Below are 14323 nucleotides of genomic sequence, written 5' to 3'. Positions count from 1 at the left end.
GAGCTAAAACGACCTGTAACTATTTACACCATGGATTACAGCATTGAGGACACAGGACACACAACACATTTAACAAAACGTTCCTGCAACACTACCAAGTATCACAAAAGGATTTCATGTAAGGAACTGTACACTTAAAAAACCCAAACACAATGGTTTATGTACAGCCTATCCAGCTGAAGAGCACCGAATCAGAATGACATTAGTGTACACAGAAATGGTGGAAGCATGGAACCGTGCCTTAACATAGAACTGTGGTGCAAATGTTGCAACAAACAATAATGAGAACTACAGCAACAAAAATGAATGTTTGAGCTGGCTGAAAAATTCCAAAATGTAATATCATAACTACATTGGCAAAAAAAAAAAAAAAGTCTGATAAGTTTTTGAAGTCCAATGATCTTAGCGAAAAATTGACAAACTTTCAAATCTTAACAGATTTTTGATAATACTTTGATAATACTTCATGCAAAAATATAAATAAAAATATATAATTTTTTCCTGTTACAACCAGCTCTGTATGCTTCCCTTAAGTGTGACTTGTAAGAGACAAAGGGAGGGTTGGGCTAAGGAACAGAGATGAGGGGATGGGGGTTGGTCTACGGAACAGAGATGAGGGGATGGGGGTTGGTCTACGGAACAGAGATGAGGGGATGGGGGTTGGTCTACGGAACAGAGATGAGGGGATGGGGGTTGGTCTACGGAACAGAGATGAGGGGATGGGGGTTGGTCTACGGAACAGAGATGAGGGGATGGGGGTTGGTCTACGGAACAGAGATGAGGGGATGGGGGTTGGTCTACGGAACAGAGATGAGGGGATGGGGGTTGGTCTACGGAACAGAGATGAGGGGATGGGGGTTGGTCTACGGAACAGAGATGAGGGGATGGGGGTTGGTCTACGGAACAGAGATGAGGGGATGGGGGTTGGTCTACGGAACAGAGATGAGGGGATGGGGGTTGGTCTACGGAACAGAGATGAGGGGATGGGGGTTGGTCTACGGAACAGAGATGAGGGGATGGGGGTTGGTCTACGGAACAGAGATGAGGGGATGGGGGTTGGGCTAAGGAACAGAGTTTGAACGCAGTACTAGGGGCACTTGGTGGAATTTGAGAGTCTGTTTGTCGAGCACCTCTGGACTGACAGTGGCATTGGCGGGGGCAGTGGTGTTGATGGTGGTAGTTTCCTCTTTGGGCTGCTTGCTGGCAAACTCGGCGATGCTGAAGACAAACTGCATGCAGCCCAGCTTGATGTAGCTGCCGTGGTGGAGAAGCGCTGTGCCCTCCCAGCCGGCCCCACTGCCACCGATCAGACTGGAGCTGCTGGCCTTGCAGTTACAGGACAGCCTGGGTCCGCCTTGGGGCTGGCAGCTCATCACTCCCCCTGGTGGCGCCACCCCAGTCCTGGGCCCAGACCCATCATCGGCCTGCTCCTCCCGCCCTCTCGTCTTACAGCGACCTGCAGAAACAGAGCACAGTCACTTAGCAGCCTCTTACAGACACACAAACCAAACATGCCTCTACAGGTTTGAGTTGATGGGGCAAAACATGTATCACCACCCAACATGTTTGACCACGTCACCAGACTAGAGGGTTGGCAATTCAAGCAAAGTGAAGACATTTTACTAGTCCTCACTTAAAAAGATGGGATTTTTAGGTTTTTGGCGAAGGTTACATTCAGGTTTAAGGCTGGAATAAAGGTTACAATTAGGGTAAACGTTAGGGGTTATTGTTGAGTTTAGGGAGAGGGGGGGGGGGGAAAGCATTTTCGATAGGAATGAATGTCGGTCTCCAAAAGGTCCTCAACAGTAGAGAGAAACAAGCGTCAGTGCGTGTGCTACTTACGGACAAGGCCCTGCACTTTGGACACCAGGCCACCAGTCGGGCTGGGGGAGGCCTTCTCAGAGAAGTCACAGGAGTAGAGCACGTTGTCCACTGTGGTCCCATGCTCACTGTAGTTGAGGAGCTCATAGTGCTTGGTGTTCTGCAGTCAAGGAGTCCGTATTTAGAATAGTGCACGTCATACCACAATTATTAACCTTATGAACACCATATACTTTGTTTAGCAAGCTTATAGAACACCAGCTAATTGGAACTTGAATAAATGAGCACATCACATCTCATCATTACAGCATGGAGCCTCACAACATCCAGAGGCCAGACTCAGATCTGTGGAAATGTCTGTAGCTACTGAAGGCCCCCTCAAGTGAGAAGGGGACCGGCATTTACGGGGCAAGGGGACCGGCATTTACGGGGCAAGGGGACCGGCATTTACGGGGCAAGGGGACCGGCATTTACGGGGCAAGGGGACCGGCATTTACGGGGCAAGGGGACCGGCATTTACGGGGCAAGGGGACCGGCATTTACGGGGCAAGGGGACCGGCATTTACGGGGCAAGGGGACCGGCATTTACGGGGCAAGGGGACCGGCATTTACGGGGCAAGGGGACCGGTATTTACGGGGCAAGGGGACCGGTATTTACTCTAATGTTTAACAGGACAAAGCTTTAATGCATTAGGGGTTCCCCCCCGTCTATGACACTGTACGTGTCATTACCACTTCTCACATACATCTGCACAGAATGACCTTCCAGTGGGCGTGACTCTCTACAGGGTATGGACAGAAAGACGCTCTTTTCCCATTCAAATTAGTCTGAAGGTGGCATAGTAAAACCATTCATTCTTTTGAATTATTATTTGAGAAAAATGTTTAAACATCTAATACAACATACTTCTATCATTACCAGCAAACAGCAAAAAGCATATCACAAAAATAAAATGTCCTCAGGGACCTGGAAACGTGGTTTCATGTCCATCAACATGGCCTTAAATAGCTTAATATAAATAGGCGAATATAAAAATGTGAATGTATGTGGAATGTTTGTAGCTCCTTTAAAAACATTCTCATCAACTGTCATCCAATGCACAAGGCTTATGCAACCAATATCCTCCAATGTATACCCTGGCCAACAAGGAGGGTCAGGTACAAGGTTCAACTCCATGTACCTGACCCACCTCAAAACAGAAACAAGACAGTGCCCAACTCATGTCTGCTATTACCGCACCCATTTACCACAGCGTGCTAGCCAGCAGGCATACAGGCTAACTGGTTTAAGTTGAAGTATAGGCGCTTTCAACAGGGTAAACAACCTACCTCGTCAAAAAAGATGCAGGCGTGTTTTCCCGATACATAATTACAATGACCATAGTCAGTAAGGCACACATCCATGTCAGCACCTACAGGGGATCAGAGAAAGACTGTTGAATACAGGTGTGAAGAACACAAACACTAACGTTTCCCAGTCCAATGAAGTCCAGTCCATACCAGCTCCAATGTACAGGGTCCTATAGGGCATGTTGACGGCCCGTCCCTTCCCCATTAATGGGTAGAACGTGGCCCTCGCCTGCACCACCTTCTTCTGTTCTGTGAACGGGGGATAAACGCCAGAGGACTTACATTTTATTCTACAACGTTCCAGACAAAAGCGGAGCGGCGAGACGCGAGGTCTTACTGTCTGCGTGTAGCGTGGGCGACTGAAGCCTGGCGGGGGCAGGAGGACGGACGCTTCCGCAGCTGCCTTGGGATGGGGGAGGCCCTTTGGGAGGAAACAGCTGCTGTATTCTCTGCCAGGCCAGGAGTTTGACCAGATCCTCATCTAGCTTGCTCAGCTCAATCTCTGCAAAAATAAATAGAAAATCAGCCTCAAACTTTGCTTGAAGCCATCTTGCATGACGGTCTGTGTGTAGGGTTGTGCATTTTTCTTAATGAATGCCAGCCATTAGTAAAACAAAGTCTTTGAAAATAGGGACGCCGGCGAGGCTCATCATGTGATTATGAACGTTGGTTCAGGACGAACAGTGTGGAGGTCCTTACCCCCGTCTCCGTCCACCGAGGCCTTCATGCAACCAGACAAGTCTGCCAGGGAGGAGGACAGGGAGCTGGGGAACACGGAGCTCTCGGAGCAGGAGCTTCCCTTCGGATCCGGCCCTGGGTAGATACAGGGAGGCGAAGTGGAGGGCCGCCTCGCTGTGCTGGAGTCCTTGATGACCCTGGGTGGGGTGAAGACGTGGACACCAGGGGTGGGGCTGGGGGAGAGCTTCAACTCACCGCAGCGGCTCAGAGAGATGGTCGGGGCGCCCGCCTTGGCCGGGGGAGTCCCGTGGGCCGGGTTCTGGACTACCTGCCCGGTGGGCGCGCATGGCGAGGGGGAAGGGGGACAGTCTTTCTGGGTGCAACACTCCAGAGGGGTGCCCTTCTCGGTCTTAACCACCACACCTCCCTGGCGGTGGGGCAGCCCTACAGCAGTAGCAGAGGCTGAGTTGGGGGGCTCAAGGGGGGGGATGAGTCTGTGTAACTGGAGCTCCTCCGGACTGCTGGAGTCTGAGGCGGCGTCACACCCCACCGCCCCATTGGCTTTCATAGGCCTCTCGGCCAGAGGCCCGTTGGGTCTCCAGCACTTCAGACAGTTCTGGAACGGCCTCAGCCCGCAACTGCACCTGTCCTGCTTGTCCCAGAGGCTCCTCGGTACAGGGGCCCCCTGGGGGCCAACGGGTGTACTGCAAGGCTTAGCGCAGGGGGCGGGAGGGGGAGAGGCCGTCCGTTCTACACAGGGTAGAGAGCAGAGTTCGTCCGCAGCCACACGGGGCTTGACGTCTTTGTGCTCGATGCCAGCCTGCTTGGAGCCCCAGTCGGAGGAGTTCTGACGGGTAGATAAATGTCTCATGATGCTGCACTGGAGCGCAACGACGTCCTGGAGCCACTGCGTCGCAAAGAGAAAACGGGTCAGAGAAGAAGACAAGCACAGCCACCCGTCTGGTAATGTGTGGGCTGCCGGTACCAGGGCTCCTATGTGGCCGCATCGACTTACTCAGAACATAACCAAAGGGCTTAACAGGCTTCCCAGGCCCAGCACAGAGGAACCCCTGAATCCCAGGTCAGGAAAAGTGCATATAATGGTGTGCGCACGCACACGTGCGTCGTTCGATGCCTACCTCCTGTTGCTCCGCCTGGCTGGTGAAATATTGCGGGGAGCGTTCGGGGCGCTCCTGGTCTGGAACGCCATTACAGATGAGCTCTCCGTTCCGGACCCCTGCAGGGGCCAACATGACTGGGGGGCTCTGGTACTGAGACTTAATAGCATCTGGTACCTGGAGAGAGACACAGCATAGCATTTACAGGAAACGCCTCACTATGGGACATTAGATTCTACATCCCTTCTTAGAGGAAAAACACTTAGAGTTCAATACGTGGTAACGTTGAAGCCACTTCCACCTTTAGTGGAAAAAACATGGCCGATTTCATTCGCCGAAAATGTTAGAGAACGGTTAAAGCTGATTTTGATAAGTGAAGGAAAAAAGGGGCGTAAGCCACCTTGAGCGTCTTGGTCTTGTGGTGACTGGCTCCATGGCGGACCGGTGGGTTCTGTCGGTGGACCCATCGCAGGAAGTCCACTTTGACAGCGTGCTGGGATATCCTGTCCTGGAACTGGTCCAAGAGCTGGCAGCGGCTGGTGAGGGTCAGGCTCCTCTGGTTCAGCTGAAGATCAGAACAGGAGGCCATGTCAGGAACAGAGCAATATCTATCCACGAAACAACCCTAAATCAACCCCAAGTCCCAACACACTCAGAAAGACTATAAACCCAAAGCCTCAGCAAGAGGACATCCACACAACCAGTGATAAGTGATAATATTATTGCATATTGCTGATGCACATGCAAACCCAACAAAACTCTTTCTAGAGAAAACCCAGCCAGTGTGGTCATAAAAATGAACTAGCCATATGTTACGAACAGCTGGAGATTAAGCCAAGGGGCCTGGCGGTTCTTACCACCAAGTGCTCAATATGGTTGGGGCACATCCACTTGCCCATAGGCATGGCAGTGAGAGGGGGGTCCAGGCAATCCATGTGGAAGAGCAGGGGACAATAATCACACTGTATTAGAGGGGCCAATCGGCAGCTCCTACAGGGCAGAGAGGAGGCAGACAAGCTTGGCTTAGACATTCGAAACCCATCTGAAGAGGCGGTTGTATGAGGTGCTGTGATAAAACTACCATACACAGCGGGGGGTATGGGTGGCACTGTCTACCTGGTGCAGGAAAAGCACACCCTCACTGGCAGAGGGACGAGGCCGTTGGGGTCCATCTCATGCTGAGGCCTCCTGGAGGTCCTCATGATCAGCTCGTCCTTCCTCCGCCGCTTGCTGCTGCCGGGCAGGGCTGTGGTGGAGGTCAGCTCGCTGGGCAGCTGGAACTGCGTGGGGTTCATCTCCATGGCGGCGGAGATGAGCAGCTGGAAGGGCCTCTTCAGGAGCCGCGGCGCGGCGGGGACGGCCGCCTCGGACGCCGAGCCCCGGGTTTCTGAGCCCCGGGCATCAGTCACCGGCCCTTTGTCTGCCTCCTTCCGCTCCTCCGGTGGGGCAGCTGTGTCCGCGGAGGACACGTTGGTGGCGGGGGTCCCGGGCCAGCTGCTGGCCCTCCGCTCAAGGCACTCCAGACGCTTGAGATGCACCGAAGCCACCCGCAACCCAGGCCCAGCAGCTCCGACCCCGGGGGGCAGCCGGTCCAGACGCAGCGTGGTGGGGGCACCCAGCTCCTGTTCGGAGGCGGGGGAGGAGCGCTTGGCCAGGGCCCGCTCCCTCTCCAGCAGCCCATTGGTCTGCTCGGCCTTCTGCTCCCGTTTCTGACAGCCAGAGAGCAGAGTTAGGAACCAACCGGCTTTTGCAATACTTTGGATCATAAGGAAACAGGTGTGACGCCGCTACTACATCCAGAATCATTCAGTCTGTTGTATTCAGGACCACTCACCTTTCTGTAGACATTACAGCGATGACACACCCAGTCTCCAGGGGGCAGCATTTCTTCACTTAATGGTGGGTTACTGTGGAAACAAATAAACCCATCACAATAAATGGTTAAAATAAAAATCAGGAGCACCAAAACCTTTAGAGTGTAACTTGTGAGGGTCCAGCCTTCAATGAAGACTAGAAACCTGGTAAGGTCTTAACCATATAAATGTGTGATGTGAAAGATCTTATCTGAGGAATTCAGAAGAAATACCATCAAGATGCCGGAGTCTGGGAGGGGTTACAAAGCCATTTCTAAGCAATTCAAAGAACAAAATTCCCTGTCTAAACAATCAAGAAATTGCCCGTGGTCTGGAATTCTCTCAATCTACATACAACAGGTCATCCCACCAAATTCATCCCAAGCGCTGACTGAAAGATGATCATGGAAGTCTCTAATGAAAACAAATAGAAGCTGAGAATCTATACTGTAACTGATAACTATTTTGAACCAAACTTTTGAAACAGAAGGACTTGTCTAGGCTTGGACAATTATCTTGCAGCCTATAGAAGAAAATAAAACATTTTAATTTTTAAAAAGCTATTAAGTTGCCTGAAAGTATGTAAACTAGTTGGGACATTTGCTTTCTGAGGCTACTTTCCCACACTTTCAGTCATTGTCTTTAATGTACTGCTTCATGCCAAATCATAGAAGGGAGAGAGAGAAAGTGTGTGTTTGCATGCTAGGTTTCTGTAAAAGCCCTTCCGGACAACGGCTAATGTAGTTGAGGTCGATCAATAGTGGATTTTTTAAGGCCGATATAATAACGATCATTTGGTGTAGGAAAAAGCAGATGAATCGGCAGATACCACCCTCCCCCCCACATACTGTCAGAAAAGAACAATCTTTGATTTTATTAGAAGCAGGATAACTGTTGAACTGAATGTCTAAGTCAAAGTAAATACCTAAATAAACAAATCCGGAACTGAACATCAAACTTACTGACTGTAGTATTTAATATAACACTGTGGGTGGGAGTTGACTTTAGCCTTTTTTCCCAATGCCAATATGGCCATTAAAATTCCAGAAATCCGGCCATATAGAACTGCTACCAGACATATGTTTTAAATAGCCATAACAGCCTACATTTAAAACAGCAATAAAACACAAACGCAATGATCCAAGAAATGTTCATTTCAATTAGTCAGCAGAATGAAGTCTTCAAAACCTTTGTGAAATTAGCAAATAGGCTACAACAAGGGCTGTCGCAAATATTACATAATTGCCTGATCACATTTCATAGACAACTATCTTTTTGCACAATATTTGGATTACAAAATCATGTCTCCAATCTGAATAAAGGATTTTAAAGCCAATGTTAGAAACGTCTCAACAAACACCATGTGAATGATGTCCATTATCATAGGATGTCTGGACCATGGGTGCAGAAGAGCGTTTGACAGATCTGCACCCATTATGTTCTACAATGGGCGATGCTGTTCTGTGACTTATCACTGGCCAGGAAGGATTACTTCGTTTGCGCGTCCCCTTGCATTGTAACGCCACTCTTATAAAACCATTAATGTTTGCGCGTATTCCCAGGGTAAGGAGGACCTTAAAGTGAGCAATTTAATTTAATAAACAGTTACATGGCTGGAATATTTGGAAGAGAGAATGCCACATTGGTATGTAAAGTATAAGTTGAATGGTTTCTTTTCCTCCCAGTCATGTATCATGAACAGGGAGCTGATAGTGTTGCGTTATATTGTTGAAAAGAGAACTTGAGTGGGGAGAAAGAAACTGAAAACCGTATGTGAATGCTGCCTGTCAGCCTTGATGTACAATCAGCTGTCCCAACGTCTACCCCGGGCCTGCAAGGTTTAGCCCACGTTCTCTCACCCCATCGCCAGGATAATGCATTGAAGGTTTTCATGGAGTGAAGAACTGCTTTCTGAGAAGGCTTGCACTTACTGTGAGCCAAATTCTAACAACCATGGGGGCTAGCAAAACAGAGAGCTCATGCTTTCGGCAGAGCAGTAGTTATCTTCGGTCTAATGCATTAATAAAGTCAGTCTATAACCAATAACTTAATAATGCGCATAAAAACAAATAGCGCTGTCTTAAAGTTGACTTTCATTTAAATATAAATTATCTCAGGTTCTGTACACAGTGACATTACCTTGACTTCATGTATGGAGCCTCCGGCTCATCGCATGCTGATGTAAGCCGCTAATGACCGGTAGAGGCTGTGCAGCCATTGGCCACTATCGGAGCCAGGTTCTGCCAATAGCAATGGTTTGTAAAACATCCTATCGGCGCCGATTAATCGGCCAAAGGATTAACCGGCCGACCCCTAGTACAAAGGGCTTTATAAAATAAATTAAATGAAAATAAAAAAATCTATTTTAAATCGGAGTGAATTTTTTAATTAATAAACTTCCTCGCCTGTTGTGCAGTTTTTCTGTTTTAGACCAAATTATAAAGTTGAGCCAACAGAGTTAAACATGAAATGTTATACTTGTTTTCAAGCGTGATAAAGAATTAAAAGTTTTAAAGTAATTATTTAATTTAGGTACCATTGTTTTATATTCAACCATTTAAACAATGCACAAACAGCAAAGTCTCTAGTGTTACAATTGGTGTTGCCATGGTTATAAATACATGATCTTTTTCTTAGCTTGTGTAAAGAAAGGTGTTTGAGAGACAACCTTAATAGACTAGAAGATGGGTTTGTATTCACCTAATATAATTCAAGGACGTTAATGAAGGCCTTGCCATTCTCGCTCCTCATAATTACACTTAGCAAAAACTATAAACATTTTAAAATCTAATTCCGTTACCTAGTTGATCATAAAAGGTGAGAGTGGTAAGAAACATAACCAATAAGCCTTTTTTGCGCCTTGTCAATCGTCATCGTTCTCTTGCATTAGGTAAGTAGTCTACCAAATGTATACTGTACGATACTAAACATGAAGGACATTATAGTAAAAAGGAATGGACCATCTGACGTTGCCCTGCATATCACGCATTGCACTGCACACTTGTGAGCTGTTGCGTGCTGTTTGAATTCAGCAACCCCATTGATGGTTGTTTAACACTGTCAATAGACCGCTGCCCCAATAATCCCAATAATTATGACGAGCACATCATTTTCATGTTAGCTGTCACCAAACAGTAACATTTTAAGACACCCCGCTAGCTAACCACATACAATGACTGATGTTATTAATGTATTCAACTGTCTGGGACTTCCAAATTCATATGTGAATTCCTCCTGAAGGAGCTGTTGGAGACGTGCTCAACTGGATCAGGAGTGCTAAACTAATTGTGAATAACATCTTCAAAAACAGAGAATACTTCAGTGCCTATGCATCATAGAGAGTAAAACAGGAATGCTTATTGTATGACCATAACAGAGTTAGGTGGCCAGTACTCACAACTGCAGTAGCCAGAAGGCATACTCGACCAATTAGATGCAGGGCACGTACAACTATGCAGAACGGTGCTTACCCAGTTGCCAACCACTGTTAGCATAAGTCAGCACTACAACACTGCTTTGTGTATCGTCTTACACACATACAATGGATGGCAGAGGAACAAGGAGGGTGTACAGTGCCTTGCATAAGTATTGAAACTCTTGAACAATTCCCTTATTTTTCTGAATCTGAAAATAAAATAAAGAAATACATGCCCGCGTAAGGATCCAACCCTCAAATATTAATATTTGGTAGTGATGCATTCAGCTGCAGTAACAACTTTAACTACTTTGTTTCCTTCATTATCTAATATGAAGCCCTACCATCAGGCCAGCATTTATTGGCTTCGATTCCAAATAGCAGTCTCCATCTGGTGGCATTAATGCAACAGTGCATCACATGCCCACTAGTCAAAACCAAACTATTCAAAAAGAATTGTCTTTTAACTAATCAATCACTAAGCACTAATCTCACATTCAAGTCATTTCCCCACAACCAGCACCTAGCCAGTATGCTAATTAACTATATTAAAGTGATCTTCCATCTCTAGTCCTCAAGGACACACACTCAGTGTCCCAGGGCTGAATAAGTCACTGATTAGGAGAGGATGAAAATCTGAAAAAGTTGAGTCCTCTAGGACTGGAGATTAATAACTGCATGATTCCATCCTATAACCTATTAAGTATTAAGCCAGACAATTTAATACATATATTTATCATCTTGAGAACATGTGGTGACTTCACTTACACTGACTGTTGGATGACAAAATCACATAGCTTTCAGTAGTCACATCTTGCAGTCAATGATCACCCACTGTGATATTTAAATGCTCTAATTGTAAAGACCAACAGTATCTTGTGTCATGCAGATGTAAAGCTGTTTAATGCAGACCAGCTTATAAGCCTCACTTTAGGCTCATATTGGAAAACTATAGCGTGACTAGCAACCAACATGATAGTTTGACAGACACATGATAGAACAGTGCAACACTGTGTTGCAAAAATCTGAAAGACGAAAATACAACTCAAGAGTTATCAGAACGTTGGATCACATGAATTATCATTATTCTATTCCTGGTAGAGAAATGTCAGTAAGATGGCGCTGAAATAAAATAAAAAAACGGGGAAGTCGCCATATTGTAAACAGAAGCACACCAGCAAAGAGCAGCCTCGACTCCATTTTTAGCCAGCATTTCCCAGTGCTCTCTCAGTCTCAGTCTGAGCGGGTGATAGACGATGCTTTAAGCTATGCAGACTGAGAGGCGGGGGGTGGTGCGCTACAATTTAGCGGCAACAATTTTTTAACTATGTCCTGGTTCTTATGTGTTCTCAAGCACTTTCCTATGTAGCCAAAAAAAATACTAAATTAAGATTTCGCACAACGGTATACGTTTTTCCAGGGTGGTATTTTGCACAGATGCAACCCGGCGACTAAACAGGACAGCCATAGAATCATACAAATTTCTCCTGACGCTTTGTGATCTGCATCAATTAAGTGCGACTAACAATTTTACCATGCAATAATTAGAATTTAGCAAGAAAACTATGTTGATCGCTGCCAATCTAGCGAAATAGCAACACCCGTTTTTCAAACATACCAGCATTGTAGATGGAACGCGGCTGGACAATGGTCACAACACAGAAGATCCCCTCCCTCATGACAACTATCACAGGTGTCGTGGTTGGTGGCCCTCCCGCTTCTCCGAACGTCCCTTTCACTCCTCCGACTCCTCTTTTCACCATCTGACTTGGGGGGTGCGAGCAGTGTTTGAATTTGCTGTGAAAAAAAAGTTTAAAATGACTGAGAAATCTAGAGCCCTCTTGTACTCTGTACCGGCCGTTTCTCTTTTTTACATGGTTGCTACAACATACCAAATTATGATACAGTAAGTATGATACAGCTAGCTAATGTCAGTCTTTAATAATATCAGACTCGTTACAGAAACTGTTTAGTGTTGCAGAAAGCAAGGGTCTACCGACGTAAGTCATAACTGCAGCACTGCCAGCAGCAGTGATCAAAACTTATGATGGGAACTATATGTTAGCGTAGCTAGCGTAGGAAACTAGCACAAACCGCTATGTTTTCTATATAGACTAGCTAAATTGCTAGGTATACGAATAATGTATTGTTTAACAACGTTATACTAGACATTGCTTTTAAGATTGTCTCAATCTTAGTATGAATAACCACGCACCGTTGTTACGATATAATCACATTCTCAAAATATAGCTAGTTACTGTAAATGGCTAGCCAGCTAACGACGCTGGTCATTTGCTTTCATCTTGAATGACAACGTCAACTAGCTAGCAAACCATGGTAAGTTCCTATCACACTTCGATGGTTTCCTTTAAACTGACATTACCAAAGTTATTTGGTGTCATGTCTCACCTCCATTAAACCCCCAGAGGTATCCAAATCGTACACAATCGTTGGTGTCTCCATTTTGTCCCACATTCACCCAGGCAGTAGTCGACGACTTGACGAGTGAAGAATCCTATCTGGAACCAGCTAGCTACAGTTGCGGTTGTTCACACATAGTAACAGTGGCTTCGTCAAAACAAACGTTTCATCCAACGATTGCCTTTTCCTATTACTCTATCTACCGTTAAAGGGTAGGTACAGTAAAGGAATAAGGTACAGTAACCAGTCAAGGTTAGCGTAGCAACCTCGTTAAGAAAACTAATAGCAGTATTAGTTACCCTGTAGCAGCTGTATTTGAACGTGATATAGCTAACGTAGGCACACTCAGTCACGCTAGATAGGTCCTATATTTGTAAATTGATATCTATAAAGCTAACGTGTGGTTAGCCAACTATGCCAGCATGGCAATAATATCAGTTATGTTACAAGTTCCTCACAAACCTCAACGTTAATCCAATTGCTCTTGTTGTCAGGTTGCTGTACAACTATGAATGTGTCTGTGAGGCCTAGCCATGGTTATTGTGTCTGATCCTACTGCTGCTAGCTAAGACGCCTGAAAATCCTGCAAAACCGTTCCCTTCCATTGCATTGTCAAGAGTCAGAATCCACAAATAATGCAAAATCCCCGCGACCGTCAAGTATTCTTGCCAACCAAGGTTTGCAAAAACTGTGTTATTTTTTCCAACAATGCAAGATCCTCAAGAAAGATGTTTTTGTCCTGAAAAATCCACTGTATGAACGCTCGCTGTTAAACAAGAATCTCCCCACTGAGTTTGCGCGGATATATTATAGAATAAAGGAGGTATAAAAATCATTGGTCAATTATGGATTGAACGTATGCAAGGCTCCCGCCCAGTAAATGGGGAACCAATCGCTTTCCAGGTGTCAAGCTGCGTCACGCGGTTGCTAAGCTTATCGTCATGACATCCCTTGTAAAATGCCACGATATGAGTCTAGAAACAGACACTTTCCTTCTAAAGTGCGTAATTTATAAATACAAATACTATACTGTATTAAAGAAGAACAACTTGCATTTCTTAGATTTTGGTAAATATTTTTAATTGTATTGCTTCTTATATACATAAACTATGTTGATGATGAGTTTTCTGCTAGCACCAAATTGACTCCCATTCACCCCTTGAAATAAGCGTCCTTCTTCTCCCAGAATCAACCATGATGCACCGCGCGGTCCATTGACAACGTAACCACTAGTAGGAATTGGAATGCCAGTGGTGCTTCCAATCTTCCCAAAAGCATTTCTGGTTGGCGCAACCGCAAATTTAATTGCGCTTGACCCGGTTTGACCATGCGCCTTTCGAGATGCCTGAAAAAAAGTTAATGTATTGATATTTTCACAATTTCAGACCAGATAAATTATGGAAAGAACGAGATATAAATCCTTTTGGTCAATGAATTACCATATCTACATGTTCTAAACGCATACGGTCGACCAATCACGTTTAGGTTGTCCTGGCGCGTCACGTTGCCATGAAACAGCTTACTAGCAACATAACCAATGGGGCAGTGACCGGCAATGATGTGATTTGAGTCAGATGTCAAATTTGCTCTCCAAACATTGGTGACGCAAAAAAACGTTTCTAAGCACATGGCATAAACAAGTAATCAGATTTGACACACAGTACTGC

The 14323-nt window shown here is 45.9% G+C and overlaps 1 protein-coding gene across 1 annotated transcript; it reads right to left on the bottom strand.

Annotated features, from left to right (window-relative positions):
- Positions 1-567: 567 nt before the first annotated feature.
- LOC105010817 (PHD finger protein 12) lies at positions 568-13445 on the bottom strand. The gene is made up of 14 exons (XM_034293738.1): positions 13119-13445; positions 12645-12768; positions 11854-12032; positions 6802-6874; positions 6084-6676; positions 5825-5957; positions 5368-5532; positions 4989-5144; positions 3871-4756; positions 3509-3673; positions 3322-3420; positions 3151-3233; positions 1843-1981; positions 568-1456 (listed from the first exon to the last, which is right to left on the bottom strand). Exons 2-14 carry the CDS (start codon positions 12708-12710, stop codon positions 1062-1064), a joined length of 3132 nt encoding a protein of 1043 aa, XP_034149629.1. The 5' UTR covers positions 12711-12768; positions 13119-13445; the 3' UTR covers positions 568-1061.
- Between the last annotated feature and the right edge of the window lie 878 nt (positions 13446-14323).

The sequence above is a fragment of the Esox lucius genome, chromosome 1, assembly GCF_011004845.1.
Source record: "Esox lucius isolate fEsoLuc1 chromosome 1, fEsoLuc1.pri, whole genome shotgun sequence".
Lineage (NCBI taxonomy): Eukaryota > Metazoa > Chordata > Actinopteri > Esociformes > Esocidae > Esox > Esox lucius.
Note: the sequence above shows the minus strand (reverse complement) of the source record. Positions and strands in the feature narration are given on the sequence as shown.

Coding starts and splice junctions, on each gene's coding strand:
- LOC105010817 (XM_034293738.1), bottom strand. CDS start 12,710: ATGTGGGACAAAATGGAGACACCAACGATTGTGTACGATTTGGATACC. Junction 6,875..11,853: donor GCGTTCCATCTACAATGCTG/GTATGTTTGAAA, acceptor TTGTTTCCACAG/TAACCCACCATTAAGTGAAG. Junction 3,674..3,870: donor CTCGGTGGACGGAGACGGGG/GTAAGGACCTCC, acceptor TTATTTTTGCAG/AGATTGAGCTGAGCAAGCTA.